A 20,315-nucleotide genomic window follows, 5' to 3' on the forward strand; every position below is an offset into this window, starting at 1 on the left:
TTAAGTGTATAATTTACACTTTAAAGTGTAACATTTACAGACTAAAGTGTAAAAATTACAGATTAAAGTGTAAAATTTACAGATTAAACTTAAAGTGTAGAAATTTAAAAATAAATAAATAAAGTGTCCAAGTGGCACTACAAATGTAATACGCTTCCATAATTTTCAATACTTCAATGCTTTTTTTTTATTCAGTCGGGATCGGGATGACATTAAATATTGCATTATCTATTTTTCGAGGGAAAACATTTTTTTATGGGAGAAAAAAAATACTGCCTGCCCAGTTGGACGGCCTCAATCGAATGCCACCATGGACATAGATGAAAAACATACAAAGATAATTCGCGATGGACTTAAAATTGTTAAGAAGAATTGTATGAAATTTGTCTTGTTGAAGATTGAAAACTGCAATGCAACCTATAGCAATGATTTTTCAGAGGCTCAAGTGAAGTACAGTTTATTTAAAAAACCTGTTGATAAATATGAGAGAGTGTTGAGTTTTCGCTTTACAGATTTGTTTAGTGACGGAATTAAGGTGATAAGTGATTTTGTAAATGATTGTGGAAATTTTGAACAACTTCAACTCCATGAAAAGACTGCAGTCCAGCGGTTCAGTGATTTCTTCAAATATGTCGGTGGGTACGATTGCATGAGTATTGAGTAGGTGTGAAAGGTTGATCTTACCATGTACATGTATTTGGTTGGTATCATCGGTAAAAGACAGTATAAGCATTCAAAAGACTGCATATTTCTGCCAGGAAAAACACTATATTCAGCTAAAGAGCTTAATTTACCTATAGATAGTTTTCGATTGACCAAGAGTTACTTCCCGTTGGCCGCCATACTGGAGGTCCAAATGCTCATATTCCTTCATTGTTCAACCAATTAAAAATTTTTATATTTGCTATTTTGAATTAGAAATCATTATTTTTCTGAAGTATATAAATTTTTGGAAGCCTCCTTTATTTAAAAAAAATTATTTGATAAAGATTTTCCACCAAATATTCCTGCTATATTTTGTTAAACTTGGTAAGACAAAGAGGGAAAATCACTGAGTCGACCTCCAATATGGCGGCCAACGGGAGGTAACTCGCTAAATTCAGGCCTATCGAAAACTATCTATATAGCTTAATTTACCTATATAATTTAGCTTTATTTAGCTATTTTAGAATAAGTTTTTGTTTTATGAAAAGCAGACAAAAGTCGCATTATGAGGCAGAATTAGTTTTCAACTTTGAAATGGACTAAAAAACAATTCACCAAAAACCCACTTTTATGCAATTGCAATCAAAGATCTAAAAGTTTTGGGGCTATGTATAACAATTAATATGTGATTAAGCAGCTACTTTAACAAAGAAAAGCAGTTTTGGTCAACAAGATGATTGATAATAATTCAGCACAATGCACGGCCTCATCATGCCTCATCGCAGTTCGAGTGAGGGACAGCTATCCAAACAATAGAGAGGCATTTTTTAGTTAAAAGTGTTTAAAAGAGGCAATCTTTTTACTATCTATGTCCTAGGTTGTTTTTATCAAACCTTTTAAGGGGGCTGACTATAGTTTCCATTGCGCAATATTTCGCGCATCATAGTAAAATGAAGCCTATTTACTGTTTTAATGCAACTTTTTTCGCTTTATTATTAAAATTAAACAAAATTAGGAAAGTATAGGTATAAAAATGTTATTACAATGTGATATAACTGGTTATTTAACCGATTTTGCAATTGATAGGTAGGTTGACGTCGCTGCAGTGTCTTTTTGACGTTATGTTAATCTGTAGCTCTTAAAGAAAGGGTTAATAAAAATATTATTAAAGAAAAAAAATTAACTAACGCTCTTGAAATTTAAAACATAGAATTTTTAGAATATCTCCAATATTTTTATTGTTTTTTGTGAATCCATTGTTTACGTCATATTTTGTCGTACTCTATAAAAATAGTAAAATTTGCTCATTTTTTGCATTTTGAGATGCCCCCTCTGTTAACAAGACGGTAGAATTTTGTGTTTCGTACATATATTGTATAATATAGTATTACTCATGAAATATTATAGTTTGAACAAAATGTCTTTTGTAGTATTTGTATAATTTGCTTTAAAGTGCTAAAAATGGGCATTTTCCTTTATAATCCTATAGTAAATGTACCTGTATTTTGAGACGGTCCCTCAAAAATACCTGGATGGTAGATTTCCCCCAAACTTTGCGTGTACACTGAAGTTAATGTAAGTTATATATGGTATAAAAATGAAGAGTTTCGCTATTGTAGTTTTCACACAATAAAACTATAGTCGGCCCCCTTAAAAGAATATCAGCCATAATTTTCATGCGACTTTTTGTCTGCTTTTCATAAAACAGAAACTTTATTCTTATCTAAAATAGCTAAATAAAGCTATATTATATAGATAAATAAAGCTATATAGGTAAATTAAGCTCTATAGCTAAATACACCTTTAAAGCAGATTTAGTTCACAAATCTCATTAATAATTATTAACACTATCTTCTTACTTAAATACATGTATGATAACATAACGTTTCGATGTATTTGGTATCTTATGTCAAAGGTACATGTCCTACTATTTCTGATTTTCCTGGACCAGAAATAGTCTGAAATATCTGATGTTTTCCATTCTTTTGGTAGGTTTGCAATATTTTACATGCTATGAAACGTCAGCATTAGCGTCATAATGAAAACAGGATTTTTGACTTCTCCAATCTGAATTTATTTTCAATACTTGTGAACTGAATTAAATGCAAAAATCAGAATTTATCAATAGCACAATGCTTCAAGTACTCTGACACCATTGTTGATGAAAAGAAAACATCACTCCACATTTCGTTCAGCTTTTGCAAGATTTTAAAATGCACGAAATGTAGACAAATCTTGACACTCTGATATAATGTCTTAAATTATCAGATTGTATATTTTATAAATGAACCATAAAAACAATATTGGTTAAGTCCTAAAGTATTGTACTGTCAATGACTTGTGAGTTTGACATTTAATTCAGTTAGCAAGTATCTAAAATCAACCTGACAATGCTTCTTCAAAATTCCATTTTCATAATGGCACCAGCTGTGACATTTTCCTGGCACATAAAACATCAAATTGCCTAGTCCCTCTTTCCATCCATCTGCAAACGTTTATCATTTTACACTTCTCTTCATGTACTGACTTTACCAATTTCAACAAAACTAAATAAAACTTTCTGCAAAGTATCCTTGCATTCATTTATTAGTTGAAAATCTCTGCTCCTGGGTATTATCAACAAGTTAATGATGAGCAAAGTTGCCTTTTCGACAATTTTGAGATATAGTTGGCCTGGAGTCAGTGGGTCCTTTGATCTGCCTCTGGATATTAAGTTTTAAAGTAAGCTTGCTAATTGTATAGTAATGATTAGCAAGGGTACCACTTTCAAAATTGCTAATTTCTTGGCCTCTTGTTTAAAACAAAAACCAATTAATTTCAGTTGCTGGAATGTTGTTGCATGATACTTGGTTGACCTTTAAGGCCCATGGCCTCTTGTTTTTCATTGGTTATCATGCATTTGATCAAATAAGTAAGAACTGTCCTCCTGATGGCACCAGAAAACACTTTCATGATCAATTCCTGAATAAAATTCCAGGCTTAACAGTCTGAACAAATGTTGTCTTCAAGTTTACAGCATTATAAAATAATAATGGCTTGCTGTTACGAAGAAAACTAATTGAATTTTGCAGATATTGTATGATGTTGAGAAAATTTCACTCTTACTTACTATAATAGTTACAGTCCTTTTCCATTGCTTAATATTTAGGTTCACATGAGGAGAGTCTCAAAAGAGTGTTTGGAGAGAGCCAAGTCTCAGAGACAGACATGAAAATAGCTGTAGCTGAACATCTACTGGGAAAGATTTCAACAGGATGTACATGCATTATTGATATTAATAAATTAAAAGACAAGGGAAGATGTAAGTGTGGATGTGGAATGTTTCCATCGTTTGGATACACGGGGATTGGTATGTGTTTGTCCAGGCTTGATTTAAGCTACACTTGTCTTAGTTTGAAAGTGGACATTCTAATTCTATTTCAAATTGATATAGAATTATATCTTTTCCCCACTAGGTCATAAGGATGTGTGGCATGGGCATATTGATCTCATCTTGTCATCTCATCATGGACTACCTTCCTCTGATGTAGCTGTAAAAATGGTTGATATATGTGAAGATGATGTGCCTGCAGAGGAAGATGAAATTGAGGAAGAAATTCCAGGAAAAAGGAGAAAAAAAGAAGGTAGCAGAAATATAAAAACATATGACTAAGATAATAATCTTTTAACCCTTTGCCTTATTCATATGGGGAGCTTAAAAAGAATAATAATTTTTAAGCATAATCTAAAGGAATACATGTACTTATATACACAAGTACGATTTTTTTTTTTTGGTTTCGCTCCATTTTGCAGAGAATATGATTACAGACATTATACAGTGTATTGTTTGTAAATAAATAAATTCTTACCTGTGGTGTGATCTGATTTTTGCAGTTTTTAATTCAGAATAAGTTTGAAATAAAACAAGATATTTTAAAATTTTTGAAGACAAATCACTTGAGTTTATTGTTAAAATATTTTTACCAAAGAAACATGCTTGGTCATATTTATATTGAAGCATCCTTAGTTAGTGTAGATTCACTTTTGTTCAAATCATAACCCTCTGAAATTAGTTATAATTTGTATTCAACTTTAAATAATTTTGTTCCAAACACTTTTTTAAAAAGTTAATTAATAAAATATATATTTTAGAAGAAATATATTGTTTTTATAAGAAAACCGTTTATCTTAGCATTTATGAAAAGGGGAATAACTCAATTTTCTTCTTCAACTTTGAATAATAGAAAATTGAGTTATATACCTTTTCAGTATGTCACTAAAATTGATCAATGCGGCAGTTTTTGAACTGAGAAATTATTGATTAATTTTTTTTTCTAATATCAAGTTCATTTCATTGTCTACTATTTTAGGCAATTTAGAAGAAGCCAGGCATGCAAGAGAACAGACATTAGCACAAGCAATTGTCTTTTCCCTACTTCAAAAGCAGCAGCGACCTAATTTGAAACATTTTCTTATTCCAACGATTTTAATATCGCCAGAAAGAATGCAAATTGTGATGTATGATGCAGAATATGATGTGATGCTCTGCAGTAACCTTATGGACTTGTTTATTCCGGGTCCTGAAGGAGCGTGCCTGAGACCGGAGACAGTGATTATAATTTGGACGGTTCTCCATTATCGGATGTTCTGTCCAGGCCTACCCATTCAAACACGTTCAGTGCTTCATGCTTATAGATCACATTTCCAGGAACTTGCAGGGGAAAAATGGGACATATATTCCAAAAAATTAGAAAGTGAAGTTGCCGAATTTCCAGTGATTGATGAAGAGTGTGACTTTAATGACGTCTTTTTATATACCATGGATATCATTGATGATGAAAATTAATGTAAAGCTATAAAGTTAATACTGAATTGTGTTCATATTTCAATTTCCTTCAGCTTTTTTTAAGGAAATATACGGACTGCATGTGCATTTTTTTTCTTTCGTTAAACATGGCGGTTTAAAAGGTATGATTTTGATAAAAGCGTAATTTCACTTTTCCGAGCCAGTTAGTCATGTGATACATGTACAATTCAGGAAGTTGGCGATTGAAAAGCTTATACATATTCGTCAAAATTGTTTGTAAATCGAATGTAAAATCGTATCGCATGACCACCCAAACAAACATCAACTTATCTGAGCAAGATAAAAAATAAATCAGCAAGAAATATTTGGAACGTCATATACAGGGGCTCATTCCTGACTTGTAATATCGGATCCACGGGGTAAATGGGTAAACATGGGATAAATACAAGTACATGTAACTTTATATGTATTAGGCCTACCGGCAAACATATCTTATCATCATGTAGGGACCTAGATATGTATGTACATACTAAAATAACAGAATTTAAAAAGTATTAAGTACACTATTTTTTTAAAAATAATGTTCTTTTTGTCAATATGTAACTTTTATCAATTAATTACAAAAATAAATAAAATGGTAACACCAGTAACATGGCAACACCATTGAATTCATAAACATTTTAATTTGAAATAAATTAATAACATATTAAAATACAATACATGGAATTTCTCTCAAATTTAATTTTTGTCTCCAAATCTGGAAATGTAAAAGTATAATATATATATGTAAACAGTGGTTGTGTAGTGAAATAAATGACAACTCAGGTTTAAAAGTTCAGCAGATCATATTAATTTCAATTCATGTCCTGTAAAACCAATGTACAAAACCTCAGCAAGTATAATTATAATAATCAAGTGTTAATATTATAATACAAAACACATCATAAAATAGTCTCTCACTGATTATAATACGTATCTTAATGCATTAATATCGTAATAGTTTTAACACTCATAAATTATGGAATTTAAGCTCTCCAGAAAATATATGGAAGTTACTTAGTGCTGTGCTGTGCTAAAAGAATTAAATATGCAAGTTCTTAACCACTGAAAATATATAAATGCAGAAATGTCATCATGAAACAATGCTTCAACTTCCAAGATAAAAACCAAGCAAAAAGTCAAACATGCCATGACTGGAAATCCAAGAGTCCACTAAACTCACATATTACGATGTACAAAACCTGCTGGACCAACAGCAGGGGACAAAAGTGACCAACACCCCAGATAAAATGGTTTTCGGTCATGTGATAGGTCTACACCAATCGCTCAACGAAGTTTTGGCGGGAAAATAATTAATTCAGCAAAATTGTAAATAAATTAATACAAACACTTTTAATAACTGTGTAATTTTATATATTTGTAAAACTTTTATTAAACTACCTATATTTCATAATTATAAGGACATAAAAATAAGTACATAATTTTAAAGTTATATATACAAAATTCTGATAGGCTACTGAGTACATTTACAGTATAATTTGGGAATTGTATGAGGTTATTATCATATATCATAAATTCCTTACATGTTTTCCAGACCCACCTCCTCCAACTATTCCCCTTGGGAGAGGCATGGACCTCTAGGCCTATGGTATGGGAGAGGTGTGTAAAGAAGGATAACTCATGATAATTCCAATCTTAATTTTATTTATCGATTCCTTGTGTTTTGATTGGACGAGAACAAATTCAAGGAAAAGTTTACACATCGATGAATTTTTCAACCAGAACTACTTTCTTGACTGTTGTAAAAACAATGAAAACCCGTTTTAGCTAAATTATGATTACAAAAAACTTATAATAAAAAATGAATGAATAAAAAAGAGAATAACAGGACTGACAGACGGGAATATTATGTTTATGTCACTGTCGGATCACGAGTGTGAATTTTTGAAATCGCTGATCATGCTGTCATTTTCTCGACGTTCCATATCAACTCAGTTGGTATCGTAATGTGATAGGGAAAAGAAACGTACCTCGGGCTCTTGCCTTTTCAGCATCAAATTCATATATTTACATCCTACAGATCCCATATTCTCCCTAAATCTTTAAACGAACCAGAGCAAATCGAGGACGTCGTCGGTCAACTTTCGTCATGACGTCAACATGGCATTTGGTCAAGGACGAATTATTTTGGAGAATACGCGTATTTACGATATTTGTTGACTTAAACAACATTCAATGAGTTTTTATAAGTTTAATTATTGATTGTTTTGACAAATAAAGTTGGATTTTATCTATATTCATCTTGTATACGTTTCTATGAGGCATAAATTTAGTATTCCAACGCCGTACAAAATAACGGATTGTATGGCGGCCTCAAAGGGAAATAATTTTAATAATTAAAAAAAAATCGTAATTGGAATTATAAGAATTAAACGTTCTTTTTTCAGAATTTATCGATGTGTAAACTCTGCCTTTTTACTCACAAACTTTACATAAAAGTGCTTCGCACTTTTATTCAGTTTGTGAGTAAAAAGGCAGAGTTTACACATCGATAAATTCTGAAAAAAGAACGTTTAATCCTATAATGGGTTTTTTGTTGCAGTGCAATTGATATTGCTATAGATTGTGACAATGTTTAGCCTATTCATGTATGTGATAAACAAAAACATAAAACAGGACAACAGAAATAGGAAAAAATTATTTTTTTAAACGTTTGTAAGCCCTTCAATAAGCATGATAAGGCCTTCGCCGTTCATCATGTTCACGTTTCCGCGTTCTTGGTTACGTGATAGCAAACTTGTTAGGGTTCTGTAGCTGGATTATTTAAAGTGTTGGATAAGTGGAAATAAACCCAATAGAATCCATATTGATACATAACTTAACCCTTTAATATCATCAAAAGGTAAGCTATTTTTTTTAATGCCATATCTCTTCGAAGATAATTTCTATGTTTTGTTCCGTGGAAATATTAAAGGCCGGTTAGCTCAGTCGGTTAGAGCGTCGTGCTAATAACGCGAATGTCGTGGGTTCGACCCCCACACTGGCCATAATTTTTTTTTTCAATTTTCACCCCATTTTTAAAATATTTAAGATATATAAACAGTGTGTATATATTTTTTTTCTTCTCAGCACTCAACGACAGTACAAAACTAAAATTTCCTAGTTTTACATGTACCATTGCTCAAAAAAAGATCGAATGTAGGCTAATTACTATCTAAATGCGTTATTTTATAGAGAAAAGGAATTGTTTTGCTCGTTTCTCTACTTCAACACTTCTTGTAAAAATAAAAGAGACCGATTTCTGCACAGAGGTTCGCAAACCTATCAATTTATTGAAATTTTTACGAAATAAAAAAAAAAACGGAATACATGTACCTATACATTTGAATTATTATTGTAGTTTGCTAACAATTTCGGTAAATTGATTGGTATGTGAATTTCTGTAAGACACATATACTGGCAGTGGCGTAAGCAAGTAAATCACTGGCGGATTAAGAAGGGGTCCCCGATATTTTTGTCTCAGTCTACAGAAAAAAAGGATGTCTCTTAGATTTAAAATCTGGCCTAGATTATAAACCTTAAATTGCTGATACACGTTAGTACACGTACAACTTAGATATTAGATATTTCCAACCCCCTATATAGATAAAATCAATCAAATGTGCAAAAAAAGTTTATATTTACTTCCGTTCACGACTCACAGTTCCGTACCTAGGACATAGTAAAAACAGTTACTCGAGCGTGACATCTGAAAAATATTTCAAAATATTTACCACTCCTAGGTGTAATCTTGGCTGTCTCCCAAAGATCTACGAACCGATCCTGTTATTACACGGGGGGATTACATCACCTAAAACATGGTTTACGGAGAGATATTTGACCATTCCTTATTCGGAATTACTCCGAAACGGACAAACAGGTATAGTTAATTTAATTTTAGTTCCGATGGCTTTGTATTCTCTTTAGAGAAAGCCTGTCCACTTCTCTAAAGAGAATAATGGCTTTGTATCATGTAATATTTCCTAAAACTGTATTACAAATTTGTAATCGAGATATTTTTTTTTATTTTTAAAACACTTTTACAACATATATACTGTTATAAACACATTCAACATACATATCTTTACAACCGAATTTGTTCATGTTGTTACCTTTATTCAATATTGGGTTTATAGTACAATATAATCATTGAAGAGTTACGTCCTTTCCCATTCATAAAAAAATGTTCTTGGAACTCTCTTTCTCAATTACATGAGTAAGTGGGTTCATTAGCTGACAAATAGATTTGTTGTTTTAAAAAAAAAATATAACGATAGACGACTAATACGACCCTATTTCGACTACTGTAGTATGTTGAGTAATAATATACAAATTATTATTACTTTGTTTCAGCCATGTCCGCACTCCTAATCATTTTATCTATGGCAGTTGCCACTGTCGCCGCTGGAAAACTTGTCAGCTATTGTGATGTTGACAAACAGGAGTTTTACGTTAAGCAGTGGGGGCGGTGCAAGGCTTGTGATAGGTGTCCAAGGGGTTACGGACTGGATTCAGAGAGAGTAAGAAATTATTTTCACTTTTTTATTTCACCTGAAATATTATGGTCATAAGCAACATCTTTGTATCCATTCGAATGAATAAAAACAATCACTAAAACCCAGGACTATGTTGCTACAAACGTTTTATCGCGAGTAAAACAGAGATTGGAAGTAATTTATTATAAGTCAAAAGCATCATTTTCGGCACTGATCACGAGATATATAAACTTGAATGAAAAAATAATAATTACTAACATCAGACCTAAAATTGTACAAACTAGATCTAAAGAATTATGATACCTTGTATAGTAGGATGTTCCATCTGTGAAAAAAATATAATCATTTTTTTCAAACGCCTGTTTAAGTGTTATCCATGTTATATTTAGGATGTACGACTAGATCCAGTGTACGGAGCCCTCCACTGTAGAGGTTGTGTGAAATGCACTACCGGTGAAACCTATAATTCTGAGATAGGATACGGGGAATGCATCAGGTGTACAAACTGTACGGCTTACCGAAGAACTGTCATAACAGAGTGTACAATAGAAACAGATACAGTCTGCAGCAATACAGTAATACAAGAGAACAGGCTAATCCAGTGGGTATATTCATGGAATATATTTGTGCAAAATTTAAATATAATGAATTTATGTTTTAAAGATGACAATATTGCTGATGGTAACGATTTAAAATCACCAATAAAATTCAATTCAGGTCGTTCCAGAATAAGCGTGAAACTGCTTCAGAGGATCAAACTTACTCGGACTCAAAATCAGACACCGAGGACAATATCGGCAAACAAGACCTAGAAAATACAGGTATGAGACATAAATCCCGGTAAATTTTAGATTATTGTTGAACATTCTTGTTAAATAATGCTATAGTATAAAGTAGCAGTGACAAAAAATAGCTACTTATCTTTTTCTTCCAGATTTGAATCCTGTGCTGACATGGTCTGGAATTTTAGCAATAGCAATGTTTGTTCCTCTTTCAATTGTGATTTTCAGAAGAAATAAAGACAAAATAAATTGCTGGAAAAAAGGTAAATTACATACAATATAATGATGTATATGTATTCTTTTATGAAATTCTGTCATTGCTCTTATAAAATATCTAACATGTAATGCATGTTTGAATAAAAATACGTGTACATGCATTTTTTTTAAAGACATAAACATTTCTATAGATGTCCAAGAGCAAGAAAACTTGCATAAAAAGTAAGTGTTTAGTATTTATCAATCAAAAATATTTTCATCCATGTATATAATCATATAATTTTCATCCCTTGTTGTATATAGTAGTTTTTTCCGAAAAGTAGCTTTTCCAAATGGAAAATTGTAGATTATCCTCCTTAGCAAGGTTGCTCTTTATGATTAAAATGAAAACGGTACTACTTTACACTCAGTTTTAGTGGAGGTTGCTTAAGGGGAATGCTCCTTTACAACACCGTCATTAAAACAAAACTTACATTTTATAATAGAGATAAATCTGATGTTCCTGCGACACTTGAATCAGTTGTGGAATCTGTTTCTTTAAAAACCGTGGAATCTCAGAAAGATTGCTCAGAAGAAACTAACCAGTCTCATAAACGACTATCAGTGATGTCTGATGATATGCCGCCATTAGAGAGCAACTTCTATTACAGTTTAAGCAGTGACATCCACTTAAATGGAATGGATGTTGTGGAAGATGCAGAAAATTCCCAGGTATGACTCTGTGACGAAATATGTTAATAATTTATTTATCATTTCAATTTCAAGATTTGGAAACATGGGTTAAAAGTTAAATTAAAAACGTATAATTTCTGAATTTGGTTGGTTGCTGAATTAAGTTTCTTGTTTATTTCTTAGAGATTTCAATTTTAGATGAAGTAGATACATGTGTATGAAGAAAAAGGTTAAGTGAATCTCCTTACGGACAAAGAATTGCAGGGTACATGATTCTGTGGTGACTGCTTATTCAGTACGTCCGACATGCCTAGAACTTCAGGATAAGGAGTAAGGACTGTGAAATACAGATCAAGGAAGGATAGAAAAATGATCTCACAGGAGGCAGTTTTTCAGTCTCGGAATGAAAGGGACTCTTGCTACGAAATCAGTTCTTCAAAAACCGTTTCGAAAAGTTGAACTTAACGTAACTTTTACAGATGATCCCTGAGTTTTGACTTTTCTGCCATGTTAAAACATTACCCCCCCCCCCCCCCCCCCCCCCAGGTGATACTGGCTGATTTAGCGTGAACAAACTTGAAATTCATAGTACGCTCTGACAAGATGGTCTTACCTAACGTAAACCAGTTTAAAAAAAAATGAATACATGTAATGAGGTGCTCATGAATAGTGATGTTTGAAAGAGTTCATCATGTCTTCACGTTGTCCAGTTGCCCGGGGAACTATTACAAAAAGAGGAAACGAGACAAGATTGTGAATAGACAGTTGTTGATTTGTAGATGTAAAAAGTTATTTGAACATGTGGAAGAAAGGGAGGAATAAAATGCACAAGCAGCACAGTAATGGTTATTTTCTTTTCACTGTGTTTCACTGTTATTTGACCTTAACAATAAACTAGAGGAACTGTGAACACTGAGCTCAATAAAGATACTCCCCGCCTCCCGTTTGATTTTAATGGCAAAGTCCATGTTTTGCTTGGGAGGCGCGAAAAAAGTGTCAGATCAGAAAGTAAAAGAAGATATGCAAAACTGCATCATATACCAAAGAATCTGTGAAAGTATCATTAGATTTTATTCATTGATGTAGGAGGAGTTGCGGATAAGAGAAAGATTCCCTTTAATAAGAAAGAATGACACTGTTTAATATTATGTTTTGCTATGGAACCGAAATATGTGTCAAAAAGTAAAATAGGAGGTGCACAATGGCACTATGTAACAAATACTCTATGTCTCATTATATTTCATATACTAGTAGTTGTATAAGAGGAGTTGCGGATAAGGAAAGGTATACCAAAATCATCTCTATATTTTGCTATAGGTGACTTGGAACAAAGATTCTGTCAAATTTTCCTTCAATTTTATTCAGTGGTATAGGAGAAGTTGCAGCGAAGAGATAGGTACCCAAAAGGTAATGGACGGACATCCCGATCACGATATACCCTACCACTTTTCAATCGCAGGATGATGAAGAATTAGAGGTATTGTAAGCACTGAGCTCAAAATGAATGATACCCATGCCTGGCATGTTATTATAATGGCAAACTCCATGTTTTGCTATAAGAGGCCCGGTATAATTGTCAGATCAATAAGTAAAAATGGTGAACACTTTGGCAATATGTTAAAGTAAAATTCATTCATTGGAATAGGAGTGGCGGATAAGCGATGGGTACCTCTCATTATTAAAAAAAACAAGAGGTACTGTAAGCAATGAGCTCACTAAATGATACCCCCCGCCTCCCATATGATTATACTGGCAAAGTCCATATTTTTGCTGTGGCCGGGAAACCCAAAATATGTGTGGGATCAAAAAATAAAAATAGAAGGTGCACACGACAATAAATAATAAAGATTCTGTGAAAATTTCATTAAATTTTACTCAGTGGTATAAGAGGAGTTGCGGATAAGAAATGGGTACCCCAAAGCGTAACAGACAGACGAACGGACATACCGATTACAGTATACCCTCCCACTTTTCAAGCGGGGGGTATAACAATTGTTGGTACTACACATTTATGGTCTCCTACGTATGTTTTTCATGGACTAGTCGATGGTGTTGTTTGGATACATGTTATTAATACCATGTGTTCTTGGACATTTCAATTTAAATCATGAGGGTATAACTATATTTATAACCCCCCTCCCCCCTTCCCGCTTGAAATGCGGAAGGGTATATATAGTAATCCGTATGTCCGTCCGTCTGTTACGCTTTGGGGTACCCATCTCTTATCCGCAACTCCTCTCATACCACTGAAGGAAATTTAATGAAACTTTCACAGAATCTTTATTACATATTGCCATTGTGCACCTTCTATGTTACTTTTTGATCTAACATATATTTTGGATTTTCCAGAGCAAAACATGGACACTGCCATTGTCTACATATGGGAGGTGGGGGTATCATTTAGTGAGCTCATTGCTCACAGTACCTCTAGTTGTTTACCAGACCTTTTCGTGTGTGATATAAAGGAAATACATGTAAGTAATGGCAAAGTCCATGTTTTGCTGTGGCCGGGAAACCCAAAATATGTGTCGGATCAAAAAGTAAAATAAGAGGTGCACAATGGCAATATGTAATAAAGATTCTGTGAAAGTTTCATTAAATTTCACCCAGTGGTATAAGAGCTAGCTAGGCGTTGCGGATAAGAGATGGGTACCCCAAAGCGTAACAGACAGACGGACGGACGGACATACCGATTACAGTATACCCACCCACTTTTCAAGCAGGGGTATAAAAATGGTCGTGTCAATGTTTTCCAGTGAGAAACCCAAAATATGTGTCCGATCAAAAAGGAAAATAGTAAGTGCACAATGTCACTATGTAACAAAGATTCTGCGAAAGTCTCATTACATTTCATTCAGTGGTATAAGAGGAATTGCTGATAAGAGATGGGTACCCCAAAGCCAACTTTATGTTTTCCTTTTGGTGACCCGAAAAGAGTGTCAGATCAAAAAGTAAAATACTAGTAGGAGGAGCACATGCAGTGCCATAATGTAAGAATAAGAGATGGGTACCCCAAAGCATAACAGACGGACATCCCCATTATTATGCCCCTCCCCCAGTTTTTTTTTTTCAAGCGGAGTATTAAAATGATATTTTTCAGTGAGGGGAAGGGATCTTTTTTAAATAGGTACATGTACCTTATAACAACAAGTTTTACGCATACCTGCAAGGATAATTAGTGCACTTAAAGCATTTTTGTTGGTGTCAGTTTTTCATTTTATCATACCTTTGAAGGGAAAAGTATAATACCCCCATAAAAAGACCCCCCTAAAATGCATATAATCTAAAAGATGCTTTTACTACCATAAGATTCACACGTGCTAAAAAGACATCTCAAAATTTACTTCACGAGGGGTCCTCTTGATATGTGCGTCACAGGAATTAATTGTGAAACAGTTTCACTGTAGTCATGGTTTGTGGTTATCATGCAGTGTTACAACCCTTTATTTTAGCTACCCACCATTTACCACAGGTACTTGAGGACGGGAAGCATTCTTATTTTCAATAAAGAAAAATATCAAAACCGCGGTATTTTAAAGAAAATACTCTTTTGATATATATACAGCTTGAAACGTGGGAGAGTATATAGTGATCAGGATGTCCGTCCGTCTGTCTGTACATTCGTCCGTTAGTCTTTGGGGTATCCATATCTTATCCACAACTCCTCTTATACCACTGATTGAACTGATTTAACTTAATGATGAGACTTTCACAGAATTGTGTTTACATAATGCCACTGTGCACCTCCTATTTTACTTTTGGATTGGACACACATTTCGGGTTTCCTATAGCAAAACATGGACAGTGCCATTTTTTCTGTAATATTGAAAGGTACTCATCAATTATCCGCAACTCCTCTCATACCACTGAATAAAATTTACACAAGATTCTTTTACAAAGTCTTTATTAAAGAGGCTGGGGGTGGCAGCTATTTTCATACTACGAGGGTTGATCCAAAAGTAATGTCACTGTGTCCATATCTTCTATATTTGGCGTCATATTATCAAATACAATATACCAAAAGATGCACAAATACAAATCTAATAAAAATTGAAATTTTTATTTAATAATGTTTATTTAAATTTATTTTGTAGATGTTTAAAACAAAAAGCATAGGGGTGTCGCCGCGTCAAAGTTTATTTTTTCTTAGAATGCAAAATACAAACACATTTAAAAGATTCTAACAAAGCACCTAATCTCTCATTTCTTTTAAAAGACACAATTCAAGTCATTTTCTAGACTTTAATTGATAATTAAATGACGGCATTGGTATTTGTGATCTTAAACATTGTTGTTTTACTCTCTGGACCGAACAAAGGGATTGTCGAAATGGAAAAAAAAAACGGCTCGACGAGTTGTAAGACATTTTTGCTTCAAAATATTGGAATCATCACTAGCGGCATTTACGTTAATTAATAAAACTCACAGAATAAAGAATGTAAATAAAAGACTTCTTTACAGCTGGTTTCAGGAATTTTGGGCGGAGGATGGGTCACTGAATGATCAGCAGAGGACAAAAAGACCGAAAGATAGGAGATCGGACGGAAACGTTCAATGGTGTCTGACGTTGTCAAAAATTACAGACGGATAGAGTGACATGTGAATTTTTAAGTTTGCCTTATGCCACTGTTCAAAAAATTTTGACAGAGGGCTTAATTATGAAAAGAGTGAGTGTATAATGGTACTCACTGTACAAAGAATTCTTAAAGAAAGTGAAATTGATGAAAGTGTTTGCGAATCACAAATATTTTTTAATGAAAGGAAGGGGGGAACGCTTATAAGTATGACGGCGCGTATCCGTCATATGGCGTTATATTAAGGTGCGGTGACTACCATAAACGCACATTGTTTAAAATCTGATATTTTGGAAAGAATACATCATATTCCTTTGAATTATTCAGGTCTGATTTGAAATAAATAAAACTTTCATCATGTGTAATTCTGTTGTTTTACGTCAATTTATAGCAATTTTATCAAAGTTGTGACATTTCTTTTGGATCAACCCTCGTATTTCGATCTCCTTTAAAAGAAAAGCTCCATATAAAGATCAAATTTTAAAACTAAAATGTATGAATTTTTTCTTTGCCAAATGATAGTTGACAGCTTATGATACCATATCTAAAAAAAAATAAGTTAAAGCTGGTGGTTAAATTGTGATTAATTTGTTGACCCCCAGCCTCCTTAAATAATAATCTTACATCTCCTATTTTACTTGTTGATCTAACACTTATTTCGGGTCTCATTATATTTCATTCAGTGTTATAAAAGGAGTTGTGGATAAGAGATGGCTACCCCAAAGCGTTACAGACAGACAAACACTCCCAATCACCAATACTCTGCCGCTTTCCAAGCGGGTATACATTATATCGATTCATTGCAACAAAAGAACTGTGCCCACGCTTACTCATAACCGATATCATTGATAAAATAAATATAGACACCGGTGTTGTGCAATATCTTCGTTCCTTCGAGAACAGCTTTGTATATTCGACCAATCCTAAATCTACACGAGGGATTTCATCACCCAAAAACAATGAACGGAGAGATTTTGTTTATTCCCTGTTCAGTCGTTCTACAGGACAGACCTGACAGGTCAGTTTATTTCTTTTATTTATTTACATATATATTTACCTTCACGTTGTGATACATAACGCACAGTAGGATATGCAGATCTATGCTAATATAATAACCATTGTTGATAGTTTTTGAAATATCCCATTAAAAAAATCTTTTTATGTTTATGGTCAAATATTTTAATCATTGCATGGACAGATTGACCAAGCATCAACAGACAGTGCAAGCTCTACAAAATATTACTGTTAGTTTTTTCTGACTATCAAGAGTTGTATCTCTTTCATGCACATGAGCACATGACGGTGACTCACATTATGTTTGACGTCAATGTATGTGAATAAAAAAATGAATGTATTGTATGCAACTAAATAGAAAAAAGAATCATTGGCAAGATTTTGTCGAGGGAAGAAGTAAATTCTATACTTGAACAGATTTTAATAGTTAGATACTTAGTCTATTTTTTTTTCAAATCTTGGTTTAAACAAAAAATTAATTGCATGAATTGTGAGACAGTAAGTTTTTCTAAATTAATTAATTTTTTTTTGTACTTTAGCAATGGCTCTTGTCCTCATCCTATTGACTCTGGCAGTGGCTACTGTAACCACAGGAACAGATGTCTATTGTGATGTTGAGAACAACGAGTTTTATGTGGAGCAGTGGGGGCAGTGCAAAGATTGTGACAGATGTCCAGGGGGATACGGGCTGGATATAAAGAGAGTAAGGGGTTACTTTCCTATCCAGAAACTTCCTCTATAGTCATGTTGTATACGTTAAAACTACAGTTACGAAGGTACCATATATATTATACTTACATCGTATATATTAGACTATGTATAAAATAATGTTTAGTTGCCCTCTTCCGACTCAAGGTGAAATTATTGGGTCAGTAGGTATAGGTGGGAAAATTTTTTTTCCTGAAAATTTCAACTTTTTGAAAACATTTGTTGACGGATGATAGGAATTGAAAGAAAAATAGATATTGTGACCAAATATATTAAAAAAAAATTTAAGTCGGGCCAGTTAAAAAAAATTTAGTCAGTCGGGAGATGGTAACTAAACAATTTTATTAAGCTGTCTTGACTTTCAAATAAATATATTTTTAGATAAAATTTTTTGAACATTGTTATTATATCATTAAGCAATTAACACTAATTATTTATCATTTCAGAATATAAATATTGACCCAGTTCACGGAGCTCTCGGCTGTAGAGGGTGTGTTAAATGTGTAGACGGTGAAACATTTAGTTCTGTTATCGGGTATGACCAATGTAAGAGTTGTACCGACTGTACGAGACAAGGGAAAAGTGTTGCCACACCCTGTACAAAAGAAAGGGATACGGTCTGCAGCAGGAATGTCTTACGTGTAACGAGGAAGAGCCAGACTCCGTAAGATTAAATAATACTCTAATAAAAGTTCATTTTAAACAATTCATTGGGCTTGTAACGTTTGTTTTCAATATGTTTTTTTTTTTTTTTTAGTTTGCTTCACACAACATCAAAACCAGTTTTTCTCAACAATGGTGATGACAACAGGGGTGATCAGAACAAGGAACACAATACGGGTATGTTTTAGGCTTACTTGATAGGAACGAAGCCTCCATTACAACCAACAAATTAATCTATATATATTTATTAATCTTATATATGAATATAATGAATGTGAATTTGTTTTTTTTTAACTTAGATTTTGACCCTTTACTTACAACAGTTGGGGTTGGGGTTGTTTTCATCTTTGTTGTACCATCAGCAGCGATACTCGTTATAATAAGGAAAAGATTAATTTGTCGTAAACAAGGTACAGTCAAAGTATAATTTTCTGAAATTACACAATCATCCTTTTTTGAAACAGGAATAAATTTATATAGATATTTAGAGATATTTTGAATGAAATATATATCTTTTTTCGACAGATTCGTCTAAGGTTGAAGACCTCGAAGAACAAGACAGACTCGACAAAAAGTAGGTATCCTTGATTATAATTATACAGCATAAAAAGTTTTATCATTCAAATGTACTGTACATTTATTTTGAAATTGTAAGGGATGTTTATTAAAAACCTATACCACTCAAAGATGTATTTTAATCATTAGAAATGTTGAGATTGATCCACCTTCCTGTGAAACCGAATCTGAATTGGATTTTGAAGCAAGACCTCTAACAGAAAGTGAAGAGAATGAAACGAACAGGAAAAGAAAACTACTTTCTGATGTTTCAATTGATATTCCCGGGAACTTTTCTTATGATAATGATTTAGAGACAGACACAGAGGAACAGATATCAGACCCAAGTAAGTTATCAGGGCTTACGATTTAGATAATATATAGGAACTTATATATTTAATGTCGGCTGTTAATTTTATTAACATTGTAAATTGTATACCATTTATTTCAGGGTTGAATGATGTTCCATCTGACAAAGAATTACAGAATATATGTCCCGATATTGCTCACAGTAATATTTATACCCGTCTTGGTCGAGAATTGGGAGTTGAAGACAGTGAAATAAAGAGAATCAAAGAGGAACAGAATGGCGATCTTCAAGAAACAGCGTTTCAGACACTTAAGAAGTGGAGAGAACTGAATGGAAAATCAGCAACAAAGTCTAAACTTCAATACGCACTCAAAAGAGTTGGAATGGGTAACATCTCTTTGATTGATGATCGATGATATGTATCTTTCTTGATTTGGTGAGATAAATACCTATCCAAGGTAAGGAAGCGTAGGTGTCCAGAGGGTTGCGCATCGTACATGTTCAGGTGGTTGCTGAAGACAGAATCTTCGCCCAAGCTCCAGATGCGAGGAACAAGTTCTTCAAGATGACGAACAGCGATTTAGCAAGGACGTTTTGTTCATGATGTGTAATAGGTCGCAGTGTACCTTACATAATATGATTGTATATATCTTGAGAAGGGAAAGTTTATTGTTGCGTTTTTAAAAAATAATTTGTTACACAAGTATAACTTGTATATTGTCAAATTGTTTTTGTTTTGAATAAAAAGGTTACTGAATATACTTTTGTTATTCTGACGAATGTGTGTTTCAAGACTTTAGTTTCCTACAGGTTGAACTTATATGTGCTTTGATTGAACAACGAAAATTTTATGTG

At 33.2% G+C, this 20,315-nt stretch overlaps 3 protein-coding genes and 1 non-coding gene across 6 annotated transcripts; all 4 read left to right on the forward strand.

Annotated features, from left to right (window-relative positions):
* The first annotated feature begins 212 nt into the window (after window positions 1-212).
* On the forward strand, window positions 213-5,877 carry LOC134242536 (uncharacterized). 3 transcript variants are annotated; one of them, XM_062724642.1, is made up of 5 exons: window positions 213-374; window positions 513-635; window positions 3,794-3,994; window positions 4,101-4,268; window positions 4,995-5,877. In XM_062724642.1, exons 1-5 carry the CDS (start codon window positions 311-313, stop codon window positions 5,468-5,470), a joined length of 1,032 nt encoding a protein of 343 aa, XP_062580626.1. In that variant the 5' UTR covers window positions 213-310; the 3' UTR covers window positions 5,471-5,877. The 3 variants fall into 3 exon arrangements, with proteins under 3 accessions (XP_062580626.1, XP_062580625.1, XP_062580627.1); XM_062724641.1 differs by having other exon boundaries at window positions 213-635; XM_062724643.1 differs by lacking the exon at window positions 513-635.
* A 2,527-nt stretch (window positions 5,878-8,404) lies between these two features.
* Trnai-aau (transfer RNA isoleucine (anticodon AAU)) lies at window positions 8,405-8,478 on the forward strand. The gene has a single exon. It is a non-coding gene; the product is annotated as a tRNA-Ile (tRNA).
* Window positions 8,479-9,160: 682 nt separating this feature from the next.
* On the forward strand, window positions 9,161-11,681 carry LOC134242540 (uncharacterized). The gene is made up of 7 exons (XM_062724648.1): window positions 9,161-9,350; window positions 9,824-9,990; window positions 10,356-10,567; window positions 10,684-10,787; window positions 10,901-11,011; window positions 11,138-11,186; window positions 11,450-11,681. The coding sequence occupies exons 2-7, from the start codon at window positions 9,826-9,828 to the stop codon at window positions 11,679-11,681; spliced, it is 873 nt and encodes a 290-aa protein (XP_062580632.1). The 5' UTR covers window positions 9,161-9,350; window positions 9,824-9,825.
* A 5,387-nt stretch (window positions 11,682-17,068) lies between these two features.
* LOC134242537 (uncharacterized) lies at window positions 17,069-20,119 on the forward strand. Its single transcript, XM_062724644.1, has 8 exons — window positions 17,069-17,228; window positions 17,764-17,927; window positions 18,379-18,596; window positions 18,690-18,772; window positions 18,895-19,005; window positions 19,121-19,169; window positions 19,301-19,497; window positions 19,602-20,119. Exons 2-8 carry the CDS (start codon window positions 17,766-17,768, stop codon window positions 19,874-19,876), a joined length of 1,095 nt encoding a protein of 364 aa, XP_062580628.1. The 5' UTR covers window positions 17,069-17,228; window positions 17,764-17,765; the 3' UTR covers window positions 19,877-20,119.
* Window positions 20,120-20,315: the final 196 nt, after the last annotated feature.

The sequence above is a fragment of the Saccostrea cucullata genome, unplaced genomic scaffold (assembly GCF_032062105.1).
Source record: "Saccostrea cucullata isolate Sc308-1 unplaced genomic scaffold, CSIRO_AGI_Scuc_v1 ctg266, whole genome shotgun sequence".
Taxonomy (NCBI): Eukaryota; Metazoa; Mollusca; class Bivalvia; order Ostreida; family Ostreidae; genus Saccostrea; species Saccostrea cuccullata.

Coding starts and splice junctions, on each gene's coding strand:
- LOC134242536 (XM_062724641.1), top strand. CDS start 311: ATGGACATAGATGAAAAACATACAAAGATAATTCGCGATGGACTTAAA. Junction 636..3,793: donor TGATTTCTTCAAATATGTCG/GTGGGTACGATT, acceptor CTTAATATTTAG/GTTCACATGAGGAGAGTCTC. Junction 3,995..4,100: donor GTTTGGATACACGGGGATTG/GTATGTGTTTGT, acceptor TTTCCCCACTAG/GTCATAAGGATGTGTGGCAT.
- LOC134242540 (XM_062724648.1), top strand. CDS start 9,826: ATGTCCGCACTCCTAATCATTTTATCTATGGCAGTTGCCACTGTCGCC. Junction 9,991..10,355: donor ACGGACTGGATTCAGAGAGA/GTAAGAAATTAT, acceptor TGTTATATTTAG/GATGTACGACTAGATCCAGT. Junction 11,187..11,449: donor CAAGAAAACTTGCATAAAAA/GTAAGTGTTTAG, acceptor ATTTTATAATAG/AGATAAATCTGATGTTCCTG.
- LOC134242537 (XM_062724644.1), top strand. CDS start 17,766: ATGGCTCTTGTCCTCATCCTATTGACTCTGGCAGTGGCTACTGTAACC. Junction 18,597..18,689: donor ACGAGGAAGAGCCAGACTCC/GTAAGATTAAAT, acceptor TTTTTTTTTTAG/TTTGCTTCACACAACATCAA. Junction 19,498..19,601: donor GGAACAGATATCAGACCCAA/GTAAGTTATCAG, acceptor CATTTATTTCAG/GGTTGAATGATGTTCCATCT.